At 43.5% G+C, this 17,763-nt stretch overlaps 1 protein-coding gene across 10 annotated transcripts in view; it reads left to right on the top strand.

Moving 5' to 3' along the window:
- Bptf (bromodomain PHD finger transcription factor) overlaps positions 1–17,763 on the top strand; it is a 109,228-nt gene that overhangs the window by 52,451 nt on the left and 39,014 nt on the right. For all 10 annotated transcript variants that reach the window (XM_036197242.1, XM_036197240.1, XM_036197239.1 and 7 more), the window contains 7 exons: positions 1,537–1,724; positions 2,750–3,105; positions 3,459–3,590; positions 8,768–8,897; positions 9,605–9,743; positions 11,019–11,198; positions 13,848–16,128. In XM_036197242.1, coding sequence (XP_036053135.1) covers positions 1,537–1,724; positions 2,750–3,105; positions 3,459–3,590; positions 8,768–8,897; positions 9,605–9,743; positions 11,019–11,198; positions 13,848–16,128 — 3,406 coding nt within the window. The remainder of the gene's footprint in view (positions 1–1,536; positions 1,725–2,749; positions 3,106–3,458; positions 3,591–8,767; positions 8,898–9,604; positions 9,744–11,018; positions 11,199–13,847; positions 16,129–17,763) is intronic.

The following is a 17,763-nucleotide window of genomic DNA, read 5'->3' as shown; positions in this document are numbered from 1 at the left end:
AGGATTACTGGCTTTCCAGCCTAGCCTGGCAAGATACTCAGTCCTTGATCTATCCTGACTTACTCAGTGGTGTATTTTGTAGGCCAAGTCTTTAAATACTTGTTGGATACTTATTTAGGATTTACTGCTGTTGACAGAAATCTACCTTGCTTAAAACATAGATGAAATTTTATTAATGGTGTTGACTGGAACGTCTAGGGCTGATGAAAGTCTCGGGTGTACTGTCAGGTTCGGGAAGCTAAGACGGTTAGCAAGACATCTTCCTCAACATTTCCTCTTCTCATGTGTGCTCTGGAATGTTGGGGATTTTTTGTTCCCTGCAAGCGACAGTCTTTCTACTATAGAGGTAAAAGTTAGAGCCCCTAATTTACACTCTTCCTGCTTACTGATAGAAAAACAGAGTAGTAAGGTGAGAGTTCAGCCCAGTGCTAGAACACGTGCTCAGTATGTTCAAGGCTCTTGGTTCAGTCCCACAGAAGAAACAGGAGAGGAGAAGCCAGATTTAAAAGCCAGAAAAATGGAATAGGGTGATAACGGGCTGGTAGAGTTAGCTAGTGGGCTGGTGGGGTGTTCTGTCTGGGTGCTGTAGTTGCTTCCAGTGGCAGGACCCTTGACCTATAACCCTATTCCTGCTACACAGTTAACGTGGGCCGAACATCCCCCGCCGGAGGGAGGACAGGTAGGAAAGGGAACAAGCCAGTCAGTGTTAAGCACTCCCCTGAAGTGAACAGCTAGTTTCTCCACCTGCATCTGTCTCTACTTGCTTAAAATACCACCATATATATAATACGATAAATTCCCATCCTTGGATTTACCAACGCTACACTGTTTAGTTTCTTTTTTTTTTTTTTTTAAGCTTTAAATTAAAAATCAGGTCTTGTTCAATTTTTCTGGCCAATGGAAAATGTACAATGATGAATGACTGGGTATGTATGTTCATTATCCAATGTGAAATTTGTGCATCTAGAAAGCAGAAATTGTTTCTGGCATTCAGTCTGTCACTGTCAAAAATGAAGTTATAAAGCAGATGTTGAGATCCTTATTATGTTAAAAAATAGTTGTTGTAATGAGTTCTCATAGATAATTATGTAACTTCTCTAAAGAAAAATTCAGTTGGCACTTTTAAAATTCAATACTATTACTACTTAAGTGGGAAATTTTTCTAAAATTAACTATCCTTTTAAATATACACATCCATATTAGTTATACAAGGCAACATTTTTATATGCATTTGAGTTGTTATGTTTGTTACTTGCAAGTTTTTGGAGGCCCCTCCTCTCCAGTAGATGAGTTTCAAAACAGGTGACACTGTTTTCTACAAAATAATGAGTGACTCACAGTATTTTTGCTTTTTGATGTTTGCTGTTGAGGAAAGCATTCAAGAATTGATGACATTTGCTTTGCCTATGTCTTGATCTGCTTAGTTTTCTTGGACATTAAATATATATGGTATGTAATGTAAGTGTTGAATAAATAAGGCACTCTTAGTTACTCACTTCTGTCAGCCATCGCTGTGACGGTTTCATTTGCTCACAGGTGATTTCCGATTGGAGAAGTCTAACGGAGAGATGGCGGAGTCCCCTGGAGCTGGGAGAGGGGCAGCTGGTTCCACTCGGATCATCACCAGACTGCGGAACCCAGACAGCAAACTCAGTCAGCTGAAGAGTCAGCAGGTGGCAGCCGCAGCCCACGAAGCAAATAAATTGTTTAAGGAGGGCAAAGAGGTGTGTTCTGTTGAAAACAGCGTTCTGTGCACTGTGAGTAATTAGAATTGTGAACGGAGAGGTGGCTCAGAGGTGCAGAGCACTGGCTGCTCTGCCAGTGGTTACCTCCCAGCTGGTGACTCCATCTCCAAGGGATCTGAGCTGCTGCCTGTGGCCTCCAAGAGCACCTGTACTCACGTGCCAACACTCAGTCAGACACACATAAACAAATAATTAGAATGGGAATGCACCCTGAAGTCTTTAAAAAAGGGACAGGAAGTTTATTGACCTAGTTTTGAATTGTGTTTTCTTTCTTGTAGTGAGTACCAAGAGCCAATCGGTTAGTCTTGTATTATGGCAAATAAATCTATATACCAAAGTTTAGTTCATTTATTAGGAATTCAGTGAGCAGATGATGTTAGAGTCAGCTTTATTTCATACAGTTCTTTGTTAGTCCCATCCCCCCCCCCTCTTTTTTTTTTTAATAATGTCTTATTGTGTAGCTCTGGCTGACCTGGAGCTTGGTACATAGATCAGGCTGGCCTCAAATTCAGACAGAGATCCACCTGCCTCTGCCTTCCCAGTGATGGGATTAAAGGCGTGTATCACCATGACCACCTGTATGTAGCCCATTTCCTGTGACCACTTGAGAACAACTGTTGTCTCTTGTAGCTCTTGTTAGAGCAGAGTGAGCTATCTGTGTGATCAAAACTGACACTGAACATCTCTACTCATGATCAGCTGTGGCACAGAATGATCCCTCCCCTCCCCTCTCCTCCCCTCCTCTCCCCTCCCTTCTTCTTTGGAGCTGAGGATCGAACCCCAGGCCTTGTGCTTGCTAGGCAAGTGCCCTACTACTGAGCTAAATCCCCAACCCCTCTTTTCTTTTCTTTAGCACCCTTCCCCCCACTTTTTTTCCAGCTTCAACCTCTTGGTCGTAAGATGTCTGTTGTTTGGAGCAATTGATTACAATTATTGAAAGAGAGTTGGTCAGACAAAATTCCCGTCTTTGGCACAAATCCTGACAGCTTTATTTTCCTCATCAGGTGCTGGTAGTTAACTCCCAAGGAGAAGTTTCACGGTTGAGCACCAAAAAGGAAGTGGTCATGAAAGGGAACATCAACAATTATTTTAAGCTAGGACAAGAAGGGAAGTACCGTGTCTACCACAATCAGTACTCTACCAACTCCTTTGCCCTGAATAAGCACCAGCACAGGGAGGACCATGACAAGAGGAGGCACCTGGCACATAAATTCTGTCTCACTCCAGCTGGGGAGTTCAAATGGAATGGATCTGTTCATGGCTCCAAAGTCCTTACCATATCTACGCTGAGACTCACCATCACACAGCTAGAAAGCAACATCCCTTCATCCTTTCTCCATCCCAATTGGGCTTCACACAGGTAAGGATACAAGTCCTTCTGTTGCTGCTGTCAGTATGCTAATTACCGAAAATTGATCCTTGGATTACTTTGGGTATCAGAATTTTATCCCTGGAGTCAAGTGGAGACCAAAGAGAAAGAATGTTTGTAAGTTAAGGAATTGAGAGGGCTGCGTGATGCCTGAAGTTGCTCCTAGTGGATAAAATCTCCAGTTCTCTGAGCTAGGCACCCTCAATATATATGCCTGTGTACATACGTCTGCCACCTAGAACGCTTTCTCACTGGAGCTATGAAGCTGAGTCATGGTAGACTATGGCTATCGTGTTTTCAATTAAGAACAATGGAATAAAGTAATTTTTCCCTCTGCAATGCAGGGCTAATTGGATCAAGGCCGTTCAGATGTGTAGTAAACCCAGAGAGTTTGCATTGGCTCTTGCAATTTTGGAGTGTGCAGTTAAGCCGGTTGTGATGCTGCCAATATGGCGGGAGTCTTTAGGACACACCAGGTGAGTGAGTTCTGAGCGTGGGGATTGATGAACATTGGATACTTCTGAAATGCTTGATCGTTAATGATCATGGAAAAGCCCAAGAGCTCACAGTAGAGACTACCTCTTCCCAACCTCCATTAGTTCCCAGAATGCAAGACTGTAATGAAGATGGAATGAGATCAAATAGTACTTTCTATTATTTTCAAACTTTATTTATTTATTATGTGTTTATATGTGTGTGGACTTGTGCATGCCATGGGTATGAATAGATGGAGAGAAGTTTTATTCTTGACAAGTGGCTTTGCCCCCCGAGCTATCTTGTCAAGTCCCACATACATATTAAAAGATATTACAAGTGAAAAACATTTTGACAGGATGGAAAAGTGTGTGTCTTTGTGTCTCTGTGTCTGTGTCTGCCTTGCTTAGATGTGTGTTTGTTCATCCTGTGTATTCCTGGTGGCTGCAGAGGCTAGAAGGGGGTGTTAGAACCCACTGGAGCTGGATTTACAGACTGTTAGCTGTGTGGGTTCTGGGAACCAAACCAGGCTCTTTGCAAGAGCAGCTGTTGCTCTTAACTGCTGAGCTGTCTCCAGCCCCAGGAAGTCACAATTGGAAGCATTTATTACAGAATGCCAACACTATGCTAAGGATACACTTGCATGTCTGCCCAAAGACCACATAGCTACCAAGCAGACTCAGAGATGTGTTCTCGAGCAAGCAGTAGAAGTCCGCACAAGAGCCCTTGCCACCCTTCAGGGACTCAGGTTCACTGCCCAGCACACACACTTCCGGTTGAGGTAGCACATACCTGGAAGCCCATTGCTAGGAACCAGGTATTTGGGAAATAGACCCATCATGAAGGCTCTCTGACCTGCCAGTCTAACAGAAACAATGGTTCATTGAGAGGCCCTGTCCTTTAGAAACCAATAAGGTGTTAGATACCTTGTGTCCTCCTCTGGCCTCCAGATGCATGTGCATGCCCCAGCACACCTGTGTCCGCAGACACACACACACACACACACACACACACACACACCTTAGAAAATAAAAAAGTTTTAAAAATTATTATAAGGACTGGACTATATGCACAAGACTTTGGATTTTATTCTCAGAATTTGAAGCTAAATAAAAGTAAATAAACATATGTGTGTATTTATGTAGTTATGCGAGGAGTGGTTGCATATTCCTTTAACTCCAGCACTGAGGTTGAGGTAAGAGGGTCACAAGTTGTAGGATGCTCTCTAAACAAATAAACTATCAAAAATATTGTTGCAAATGTGTTGCACTTACTTAGTGACCCTTTAAAGCCTGGAAGAGTCAGTCTAACTATCTGCTGTCCTGCTGGATCACTCCAGTGGTGTAATCCCCTAACTTTCAAAATAGGAATATATAAGAAAATAAAACATTTAACAAGCTCAGTATGGTGGCTCATATTTGTAATGGTAGCACTTAGGGAAGCAGAGGAAGCAGGATCACCTTGAGTTTGAGGTCTGGACTACAGAAACAAGGCTATCCCCCAAACCAAGCAATTAAAGCCAAAAAAGTGCCAGGCAGTGGTGGCATACACCCTTAATCCCAGCACTTGGGAGGCAGAGGCAGGCGGATCTCTGTGAGTTCGAGGCCAGCCTGGTCTACAAGGCAAACACAAAAAGGCAAAAGACAAGCAGAATAAGTCTCTGGGTGATGTCAGTTTTTGTCCTGTTACTATAAAATTTCACTTGTTTGTAGTTGGGTTTTTGGGGGTTGAATTTGATAAGATAATTGAAAGTTTTATATAGAAAAATAGTACTAAAACTCTGTAAGTTAGAAGGACAAGCTGAACTGGGTGTAATGGTGCTCTCCTTTACTCTCCATGCTTGTGGGATGGAGGTAGGCAGAGTTCTGTGAATTTGAGGCCATCCTGGTCTACACAGCAAGGTCCAGTGAAGGCTACATGGTAAGACCCTGTCTGGGGCTTGGGAGTCAGGGAGTCTCTGTGCTGAAATGTTGAAAGTCATCCCTGCTGTAATTTCATGAGTGCAGAAATCTTGCTTTGTCTAGAAGATGCTGTTAGGGTCTAGTCTTCCCCAACCTCTGGTACTTAGCATCTTTCTTGCCCTCTTTTGTGATGGGCCTCAGCCTTAGGGGAAGTGAATCGATACAGATATGCCATTTGTGAATGAGCAGTCCACAGACAGGTGTTCTCTGTATGTGACCAGCCTATGAATGTCTGAGTTAATTGCCCTAACCACTGCACAGAAATACTTCTCTGATGAGGTCTGAGAGCTCACCTTGATGGCCTACACACTCAGGCACTCACAATCCAAACACACATGTATGTACACACACACACACACACACACACACACACACACACACACACACGATTAAAATACTCTGTTAAAATCTTGGGTCTAGTGAGTAGAGGCTCCTGCCAACCCCGATGACCTGAGCTTAGTAAGATCCTAGCTTAGAAAGTAACAAGTCGGCCATGGTGCCACATGCTTTCAATCTCAGTACTTGGGACATGGAGGCAGGTGGATCAGGAATACAAGGGCAGTCTTAGCCTGAAACTTGAGGCCATCGTGGGATATATGAGATCCGGTGTCAGGAAACAAACAGCAAAAACAGGGTTGGAATGGTGGCTTTGTGGTTAAGAGGACTGGTTACTCTTCCAGAAGACTTGAGTTCAGTTCCTAGCACTCAGGTGATGATTAACAACTGTCTCTAACTCCAGTACCAGGGATCTGGTGTATTCTTTCTTCTGGCTTCTGTGGGCCCCTACAAATGTTAAGTGCATATAAACACATGCTCTCATACCTACACAGTAAATAAGTAATAAAATAATTATTCTTTAAAGAATAGGTATTAGATTGAGGTGCACAAGCCTTGAATTTAATCTCTTACATAGTAGAGGGTGGAGAATTAAGATTGAGGCCAGCCTGAGCTACATATAGCTACAAATACATAAACCTTGTCTCAAAAAATATAACTAAATATTTGAAGCTGTCAAAACACTTCCTGATCAGAAGCCGCAGAACAGTATACTCAGAGTTCTCATGTCATTGAGTAAAGAGGGCATGTTTTGTGAGACAAAGATCAAATTGATCAAGATTTAAAAACAACTGAACAAGACCACAATGCAAAGACAAAACATGAATTAATTTGTATTTTTGTTCTGATACTTTTCTTTTTAAACAGAACCTCCAGGTGCCATGGAGGAGGAAATTGGACACATATATTTAAAATTCTAAGTGGAAAACCATTGTAATCAAACTCAAAAAAGAGATGGCAAATAGAGGGAAAATCTTTGCACTACAAATGGAAATGTCCTCACTTGACAAAGACCTTTTATAAGGGAAAAGGACTAATTAATAGTCCAGCACAAGTGAGACAAAGGACCAGACAGGCGTTAGCAATCAGTGGGATAGTGGTGTTTCTTCCCAGTTTGGCTCCTCAGCTCCAAAGGGATGGGCAGCGGTTGGTTTGTGATTGATGACAGGCAGGGTGTGCCTTGTGCTCCCTTCATTTCGTCAGCATTTCAAGTATAGGAACTTCTGGTCTCTGCCATCCCATCACTGAGGAGGACGATGGAGGGCTACTCCCTGTGTTCAGGAGGAAAGACACACAGAGTTGTATGTTATATCTGCAATAATACCACAGCACAGTGTCACGGGTTCTACCTGGAGATTAGGGTGTGGAGCTGATAGTTCATTCTCATGGTCTGGCTCTCAGGTGACTATGGAGAGGTGAAAGGAAAATCTGTCACCCCAGAGTAGTGTAGAATGACAGCTGGCCTACATGGTCCCATCCTGATGGGGCTCTCTTGAGTGTCCAGGGCTTTCTGCCCAACAGACAGGACTGTACTTGTATTGCTTCCTTCCCCATAAAGACTTGGTTGGTGGTGGCCAGAACAATAGAATTTTACTCAGGGTCAGCACACATCACAGTGAACTATACCAAAGCAAAGTGAAGCCTTTGTATTTGGTGGTGAGAAAGGATCTGTTTGCTGTGGACTGAAACCAAGGGCACAAGCTGGTGCCTGGTTACTGTCAGCAGAGTGATGTGCTCTGGCAAAGTGTTGGCTCAGTGTCTGAGCTGGAGCTGGTCCCTCTGGTAGTGGCAGTCACCCCTGCTCCTGTGCCTCAGGCTGGGTCTTGCTGTGGCTGGAACCCTGCTTTACTCCCGAGTTCTGAGAACGGGCACCCCTTGCACTCTGCCCAGCAATTTGTGAGGACACTGGTGAGCAGTGTCTGAAACTGCAGGCTCAGGTTGATAAGAAAGAGCTCCACAAAGCCCTCTCAGTACAGTGCGAGGAGATGGGGAGGAGAGAGCGCTTGCTTCCTTGTTCCTCTGAGACAGCACCTCAGTGGATAGCCCGACCTGCTGCGCCCTCAGACTCCAGATGCTGCTTTGGCCTCCCAAGGGCTGAGGGGAAGGGCTTTTGCTCCCACACCTGAGTTTTATCAATTAAAAAATTGTGTCATGATATGGAAAAGCTTAGTGGTAGAGTGCTTGCCTAGCATACCCAAGGCCCTGTGCTTTAATCCCCAGCACTTAGCGAAGACGGTGTCTGGCTGGAAAGGTCTCTTAGTGTTTGTATTTGCTGGTTAAAAGTCAGAGTCTGGGATTGGGGATTTAGCTCAGTGGCAGAGGGCTTGCCCAGCAAGCACAAGGCCCTGAGTTTGATCCTCAGCTCAAAAAAAAAAAAAAAAAAAGTCAAGAGTCTGAACAGGCGGTGGTGGCGCACGCCTGTAATCCCAGCACTGGGGAGGCAGAGGCAGGCAGATCTCTGTGAGTTCAAGGCCAGCCTGGGCTACCAAGTGAGTTCCAGGAAAGGTGCAGAGCTACACAGGGAAACGCTGTCTCGAAAAACCAAAAAAACAAAAACAAAAACAAAGTCAGAGTCTGAGTTGTTGGTGTGGTGTCAGTTCTGTTTGGAGTGGGTTCCTATGGGGATCTGTAGTGGTGGTTGTGCGTGAGACATTGCCAGAATAAAACATCAGTGTTTCTTTAGGGACCTGTTTGCAGTTTTCTGCTCTGAGCTCTCCTCCTAGGGAAAGCTACATGTACTTATTTTTGTTTGGTGGGAGTGTCTGGGGTGTAGGGTTCTACCTAAGCCCTCTCTGGTTTTCTTCCTAATTTTCACTGTTATATCCATTATTTTTTCGTTTTTCAAAATTAAATGTAATTTTTTGTAATCCATGTATTCTCAGGTTACATAGGATGACATCAATTGAAAGGGAAGAAAAAGAGAAAGTTAAAAAGAAGGAGAAGAAACAGGAGGAGGAGGAGACCATGCAGCAGGCCACCTGGGTGAAATACACGTTTCCGGTGAAGCATCAGGTACTGCACCGCTACCTGCCTGGGCGTGCGCCGTCTAGTGCTGCGGAGTCCCCATGCACTCCTTCGGCTTTACCTTGTACCAGTCTTCTATTAATGAGGTGGTGTGAGCACATCCTGTAATTTTGTGAGCATGGTTTCTCTAAGGATTTGAGACCAGTTTGTTGAAACTAGATAAAAACATTGTTAAATTTAGTAGGGATGTTATGTTCCTTCATAAATCTTTAGATTCCTACTGAAAACTGACTATTTGGTAAATATAATGAATTTGCTTGATTCTTTTTTTGTTTGCTTGGTTTTTTGTCTCGAGACAGGGTTTCTGTATAGCTTTGGCTGTCCTGGACTAGCTCTGTAGCCCAGGCTGACCTCGAACTCACAGAGATCCGCCTACCTCTGCCTCCCGAGTGCTGGGAATACAGGCGTGCGCCACCACCGCCCCCTGCCTGATTCTTTTATTGTTGTGCTTCTGTCTGTCTCTGTGAGTGTGAGAGCACACACACATGCAGAGGTCACAGCCTAATTGGCAGGCGTGGGTCTCCTGTTGTCACCCCGTGGGTCCCGGGCATGGAACTCAGGGCATTCGACGTGTGCTTGCACACGCTTCCACTCTGCCACCAACTGTTCCAGTTGCTTAATTCTTCTCAGCCTGTGTTCGGCAGGTACTCGAATACCAAGTATGCTTGTTTAACCATTGTGTTTTATTTCTGCAGGTTTGGAAACAAAAAGGAGAGGAGTACAGAGTGACAGGGTATGGCGGCTGGAGCTGGATTAGTAAAACGCATGTTTATAGGTTTCTTCCCAAATTGCCAGGGAATACCAATGTGAACTACAGGAAGGCCCTGGTAGGAGGTGAGTAGTCTGCTGTGTGGCACATGCCGTGACAGGAGACCCTTACTGTTCCCAGTGCCGATGGTTGTCTTGTTCATAGAACCACTTGTAATTGCTGTTAGTTTTTAGAGTGTCATAGTGTAGTGACCTTATTTCAGATAAGTGTATCCTTATGAAATTTCTAATAGCATGTGGAAAATACTGTTGTGATTTACTAATTTACAAGTTCTAAAGTTTTTTATTTAAGGTTATTTATATTTTATGTTTATGAGTGTTTGCCTTCATGTATCTATTTGTAACACATACTCAGGCCTGGTGCCCACAGAAGCCAGAAGGAGGACATTCAGTCCCCAGGCCCTGAAGTTAGAGATGGCTGTGAACCACCATGTGGGTGTTGGGAACTGAACCCAGGTCCTCTGCAAAACTCACAAATGCTGTTAACCAGCTAAGCTAGCTCTTTAGCTCCAGAAACCCTAAAGATTTTTAAATTACCTTTATAAGGCTTTGATATGTAGGATTTTAGTTAAAGAAAAAATGAGAGAAAATAATTTTTTAAAAATATTCAGCCATGTAATTATTTTCAAAATCTGGATTCTTTTGGTTCCACCTGCCCCAAGACCTTCTATTCAGTACTAGCTGACATTTTCAGTACTATTAACCTAGCAACCTAGAAGGGAAGTGACAGAGACTCCTTTGTGTATGCTGTGTCCTGAGTGCCCTCGGGAATTAACTTCAGCTTAAATGTAGGAAGGCATATGCTCCTTCATTTGGGTTTGGTTTTTAATTAGAAATAATGAAATATGCTTATTGGATAGTACTTGGTGGTTTTCCATGAACTCACTCTATTCAGTTCTTAGATTAGGAGGCTGCAGTGCTGTAGTGGTGACTCAGAGGTGAAGAGCACTTGTAGAGAACCAGAGTTTGGTTCCTAGCACCCACGTTCAGTACCTCACAAGCCCCTGTAACTGCAGGGGTCTTGATTTCCTCTTTTCACCTCTTCAGGCATCTGCACACAGATATGTGTAAAGACACACAGGCACACATAAATAAGAATAAAAATAAGCTGGGCGGTGGTGACACATGCCTTGAATTCCAGCAGAGGAATTCCAGAATTCAGGGGCAGAGGCAGGTGGATCTCTGAGTTTGAGGCCAGCCTGGTCTACAGAGTGAATTCTAGGACAGCCAGAACTACAAACCTGGCTTGAAAAACGAAAACAAACACAAAAGAAAAATAAAACTTATTTTAAAAATTCTAGTATTAAGACTATCTATGTCCATACATGTGATTCTTTTTAGCCAAAAATAATACAGATGAAAATAAGGATGAATCAGACAAAAGAAAAAGTCCACGAAGTCCAAAAAAAATTAAGACAGATGGTGATTCTGAGAAAGGTGAGGCAGAAGATGCAGAAGCTGCCACTGGAGCAGGTGAAAGTGCCATGGAATTATCTAAGGTGTCTGAGAAGAAGGACCAAGGTAAGCAGGGTCCAGTATGGCGGGGCGGGGTGATGAGAGTACCATCTCAAAAGAGCGTAATTCGTGTAGTGGGTGATACACCTCACTAAGCTGTCAGGGCTGTCATTGTTCACAGACTTGTTCAGCATTTATGACAATTTGAGCCTATTTTCATCATGCCAAAAGAAGGTTGCTTTCTGATCTCAACCCATCAGTCTATTCTTGGTGGATTTGTCTGTTTTAGACATTTCATTTAAATGAAATTAGGCAGTCTCTTGACCTCCTTTAATCCAGCGTGATGTTTTCAAGGTTCATCCACATTGTAGTGTATTTCAAAGAATACTCCACTGTATTGATAGGGCCACAATGCATCTGCCCAGTCATTGATCAGTGAGTAATTGGGCTGTTTCTGCTTTCTAACTGTTATGAATACTAACACTTCAGTTTTAGGATTTGTTTCTTGTTTTGTTTTTTAAGAAAGAGTCTGACTGATTAGCCCTGGAACTCACTATGTAGAACAGGCTGGCATGGAATATACAGAAATCTACCTACTTCTGCCTCCTGAGTGCTGGGTTTAAAGGTGCCATGTAGTTAGAGTTTTCCTGCCTGGCCCAGTCAGGACAAATCTCTCTCACCCGCCAGGCCAGTCCCACAGTCGCTCAGACCCAACCAAGAACGCACACAGAAACTTACATTGTTTACAAACTGTATGGCCGTGGCAGGCTTTTTGTTATCTACTTCTTCTATCTTAAATTAACCCATTTCTGTTAGTCTATACTTTGCCACATGGCTTGTGGCTTACCAGTGTCTTTACATGTTGCTTCTCATGGCAGCGGCTGGCAGTGTCTCTCCAGCCTTCTACTTCCCAGCCTTCTCCTCTTCCTTGTCCCGCCTATACTTCCTGCCTGGCCATTGGCCAATCAGAACTTTATTTACACAGAGCGATATCCACAGCAGTGCCACCATAACCAGCTAACTTTTTTTTAACATTAATTAATTTATTTATTTGTTTTGTGGGTTTCAGGGATCAAACTCAGAACCTCATACACACTTGATAGCAAATCCTTTACTCGTGAGCCATCTCACCAGTTTTGTGTCCCAAGTATTTCTGTAGGCACAGATTTTTACTTCTTAGTGGTATACCAAGGAATGGAATTGTGGGATTAAATGAGAACATGATATTTAAGCTTTTAAGAAAGTTTAGGGCCAGTGAGACATGTAAACAAAAAGTGTTTTAAACTTATTATTATTTTGTTTAAACATATAAACAAACTTGGGAGATGGCCCACTGGATAATGGGCTTGGTGCTTAAGCATGAGGACTAGGAGCTTGTAGTCCCAGAGTCCACATACATGCTGGTTGAGCATTGGTGGCCTGCCTGGAATTACAGCACTTGAAGACAGAGCCTTGCTAGCTAAACTAGCTGCATTGGTGAGCTATGGGTTCAAAGAATAAAATGGAGACATACTGAAAAAGAATCCAGACACACAGGCACAGGAACATAAACAAACATATACATGCATGAAACAAAAACATAGGTTTGGCATGATGATTCACACCTATAATCCTAGTACATAGGAGACCGAGGCAGAAGGTTGACTTGAGTCTGAGCTAGCAGGGGCTACAGATTGAGACTCTGTCCACAAAAACAAAGTTTCTGCCTTGACTGCTAACTGACTCCATGACACACTTTATGGATCACATGTCATTTCTCCAAAATCTAGAAAAATCTGACTTTTCTGCTCAAATCAAACACTAATTTTGAAGTGTTTATAAGTAATAAAACTGGATGGAAATTTTTAACAAATGAAAAAAACACAAATAAATCATCTGTAATTGTAGCACTCAGGAAGCTGAATCTGAAGAAACATTGCAAACACAGGCCTGATCTACACAGTGAGTTCCTGGGGGGAAGGGAGGAATACACACACACACACACACACACACACACACACACACACACACACACACACACAGAGTACATGTACCAGAAGTGGTTTTTGTTCAGATTAGTTTTGGTATGTGGCCCAGGATGTCCTCAAACTCATGCTATTCCTGCCTCTGCCTCCTCCCAGTACTGGGTGATATATCTCCAGCTCAGCACAGTTGAAACTAACCATACTTGTAGGCACAATATACTCAATAGCCTGTCATAGGCTAAGTCATTTTCCCACTATAGGATCCCATCAATTTAGGCAGCAAAAATTAGAATCATCTAGTATTTGAAATGTATCTATTTTTTAACCCCATTTAAAGTTTAGTAGTGTCCATGACCTTCCTGTACATATGAAAATAGCAATAGTAGATACTTCTAAAAATGAGAATTCCTCATGAGTAAAATTCATTCCTTTAGCTGGAGAGATGGCTCAGAGGATAAGAGCATTGACTGCTCTTCCAGAGGTCCTGAGTTCAATTCCCAGTAACCACATGCTTGCTTACAACCATATGTAATGAGATCTGTTGCCCTCCTCTGGCCTGCAGTCATACATGCTATATACATAATCAATCAATCAATCAATCAATCAATCAGTCTTTTAGGGGGTTGGGGATTTAGCTCAATTTTAGAGTGCTTGCCTAGTAAGCGCAAGGCTCTGGGTTCGATCCTCAGCTCAAAAAAAAAAAAAAATTCAGAATAAAAATTACATTTTTATCAATGTCTTTAATTCACAGATGTCAAAGAAGTTTTAGATTCTGATAATGACAAATCATTCAAGGAAGAACCAATGGAGATAGATGATACTGTCAGAACAGAGTCCCATATAAACTGTCAGGAGCATACTCAAGTGGATGTGGTCAATGTCAGTGAGGGATTCCACCTAAGGACTAGTTATAAAAAGAAAACAAAATCCTCTAAGCTAGATGGGCTCCTGGAAAGGCGGATTCGACAGTTCACACTGGAAGAGAAGCAGCGCCTTGAAAAGTTGAAGTTGGAGAGTGGGGTGAAGGGCGTAGGCAAGCCCCTTACCAGTGCTCTGAAAAGCCCCTCTGAATCAGCAGTGACTGCAAAGGCCAGCGAAGGGTGTCAGGGTGACTGGCTCAGACAGGAACAAAGCCCCAGTCCGAGCCAGGCTAGCCCTGGGGACTCGGGACAGGGGTGCTCTCAAAGTGACCCTAGTCTGAGCAAAAACAAACTCTACGCAAAAGATCAAGTGTCAGATGATGTCTCTGTTGAGAGTTCAGGGCCAAACTGTCAGAGACTGCACTCTGTTGGAAGTGCCCGAGATGCCAGTATCTCTGAGCCTGCCAGTAAGGGACTGGATCTAAGTCAAACTAAAACACAAGGAAGTGACTTTATCATTGACGACTCTAAACCAACCAGTGCAGGTGATGTTGGCACTTTGACCTCTAAGAGCAAAAAGCCACTCCCACAGGAAGATAGCAGCACAGCCATGCCTTCTTCCACGAGTACTGTACCAGCATCAGTACCTAAAAGTGCCAGTGACAGAGAAGCCCCATCCTTCCCAAGAGCAATGGACTTTGATGGGAAAGCAGGTTGTGAATCTGAATGTAATAGCACTTTGGAAAATAGTTCTGATACCATGTCTATTCAAGATAGCAGTGAAGAAGATATGATCGTTCAGAATAGCAATGAACGTATCTCTGAGCAGTTCATAACTCCAGATCAAGGCATGGAGAGTGCGGAGCCGTCAAAATGTGAGTTAGTTCCTAAATCCACTGAAAATTGTGAAGATAAACTACAGGGTAAGGTAACTGAAGCAAATGGTAAACAAGCAGGTCAGCACCAAAAGCTGGATGGGAGACCAGTTAACAAGTGCACTGACCAGATAAGCCTAAAACATACCACTGACAGAAAGAACAATGACACTCGAGAGTCTGAAAAGAAAGGACATAAGGCAAATCAACTTCAGATGAATGGCAAAGACAGTAAAGCTAAGGACTACCTGAAGGGGCAGTGCGTGAAGGACGGCTCCGACGGTAACGTTGTGAGTGGTGCTGTTGAACCAAAGGTCAATAATGTCAATAAAGTCATCCCTGGAAATATCAAGTCACTGGCTGTTAAGGAATCTGCCGTGAAGCCGCTTGTTAATGGTGACATCATCATGGAAGATTTCAATGAACAAAACAGTTCTGAAACCAACTCGCATTCACTGAGTTCTTCAGATGCCAAAGGTAATCACCAAGACAGCCTCCATACCCTCCCATCCACCAAAGAGTCAGACAGTACCCAGGTAACCATACCCCCAGCCCCTTGTCCAGAAAGCAACTCATTTAATCAGGTGGAAGATATGGAAACTGAGAGTCCAGAGGTTAAGAAGGTTACCCCATCTCCTGTTACTTCTGAAGAGATGTCTAACCTTAGTAATGACTTCATGGATGAAAATGGTCTGCCCTCCAGCAAAGACGAGAATGTCAATGGAGAATCCAAAAGGAAAACAATCATCACAGAAGTCACCACGATGACATCCACAGTTGCCACAGAGTCAAAAACTGTCATTAAGGTGGCAAAGGGGGACAAGCAAACTGTGGTTTCTTCCACAGAAAATTGTGCCAGATCCACTGTCACTACCACCACCACCACTGTGACAAGGCTCTCCACACCTTGCCCAGACACTGGAATGGACACCATCTCTGTAAAGGAGCAAAGCAAAACGGTGGTCACCACGACAGTGACGGACTCCCTGACCACTGCAGGAAGCACACTCGTGACCTCTATGACCGTGAGCAAAGAATACTCCACAAGAGACAAGGTGAAACTGATGAAGTTCTCAAGACCCAAGAAGACCCGTTCTGGAACAGCCCTGCCGTCCTATAGGAAGTTTGTTACCAAGAGCAGCAAAAAGAGCATTTTTGTGTTGCCTAGTGATGACTTGAAGAAGCTGGCCAGAAAAGGAGGGGTCCGGGAAGTTCCTTACTTTAATTATAATGCAAAACCTGCCTTGGACATATGGCCATATCCTTCTCCTAGACCAACTTTTGGTATCACGTGGAGGTATGTACTTTATACATTATTTGGGGGAGGGGGAACTTAAGTCTTTAAAGTCTCATTTTGAAGTAAAATGAGCTCCCAGAAGAGAGGGCAGCATATATGTAGTGGCCATGTTAGTGATGGAAATGATACAGAAAGCCGCTAGCTCTGCCAGCGGGTGGTACTGACATTACCCAGCAGCTGTGGACTTAATGTGAACGTACAGGATTCTTTTTAACATGCATGGCCATTTTAACTTCCACGAGGCAAGAGGAACACGCCAAGCTTATTCTCATGGTCTAAGTTTTCAAGTTATTGTATGTTGTTTGCTCTGCACCACAACCACCACAGAGGTGGATGATCACTTCCTGGGACTCATAGAAACATGCCTGTAAATTCTTAAACCCTGTCATGTCAGACCTCCCTAGTGAAATTCATTTGCATGATAAATGTGTTTTGGAGTTCTCTATTATTTATGTCAGAAGAGATAGACTGTAATTTCCTTAGGAACCATCTTAAAATGAAGAAATAGGGTTGGGGATTTAGCTCAGTGTTAGAGCCCTGGGTTCGTTCCTCAGCTCAAAAAGAAAAAAGAAAAAAAAAAATGCAGAAATAGTCTTATTTAAGAATGCTGGCCAGGCAGTGGTGGCGCACGCCTGTAACCCCAGCACTGGGGAGGCAGAGGTAGGCGGATCTCTCTGAGTTCGAGGCCAGCCTGGTCTACAGAGTGAGATCCAGGAAAGGCGCAAAGCTACACAGAGAAACCCTGTCCTGAAAAAAACGGGGGGGCGGGGAATGCTGGGCCTCCATGTTTGGGGTACACATTGTAAGTTTATAGTATTGACAGTTGTTTATTCATGTTCATTTTTCAGTGGGAAGGAGTCCTAGAAGTTCTCCTGTAGACATAGAGCAATTGTCTGTGACCACAGAGGCCAGGTTAAGCCCAGTACTTGGTTTTCCTGACCCCAGCCAGCACTTCATGTGCTGTGTGCATTTCACGTGCTTGTCTGTGTTCTGTCCCTTTTCATGTCTCTGTCTCTATCTTTCCACCCTTGTTGAGAGGGATGAACATAGGCATTAAGAATATCAGGCTTGAAAAGCAGCATGATGTAGGCTACAGTTGGTTTTCCATGGTCATTCCAGCAGGTTACTGAGCAGGGCATCATCTCTCTTAAGACTTCATTTCAGGGTGTCTTAAGTATTTCCAGATTCAGTTCCCACCATCCTTCTTTAGGTCCTTTATATTAAAGTCAGCTAGCTAATGTCTAGTTAGGTCTAGTTCCTAGCTAGCTAGGAAAAGACCACAAAACCGGTGTAAATACGAATTCTCCCTAAAGGAATTCATTCACTCTCGCGACCTCTCATCGTTTGAATGAGCTCGTTTTTTATACCTCATCATTGATTTGAAGTAAGATGTCTTCACTCCGTGGCACATGCACTAGAGACAGCTGAAAAGTCCACTTTCTCTGCAGGGCCTGCAGTGAAGGATTTGCAGAATCCTGCAGGGAATCAAGGAACTCTTGATTGCAGTTCATGGAGTGTAGGATTGCTCTGCACTTTTCTGCTTTCTTCATTGAGAGCGGGCCCAAAGTGCATCCTTGACTGTCCTGCAGGTAACTTCTTTCCCACTGGAAAAGTTACTATATACATACCAGTAGT

This window comes from Onychomys torridus, chromosome 8, assembly GCF_903995425.1.
Source record: "Onychomys torridus chromosome 8, mOncTor1.1, whole genome shotgun sequence".
Lineage (NCBI taxonomy): Eukaryota > Metazoa > Chordata > Mammalia > Rodentia > Cricetidae > Onychomys > Onychomys torridus.
Note: the sequence above shows the minus strand (reverse complement) of the source record. Positions and strands in the feature narration are given on the sequence as shown.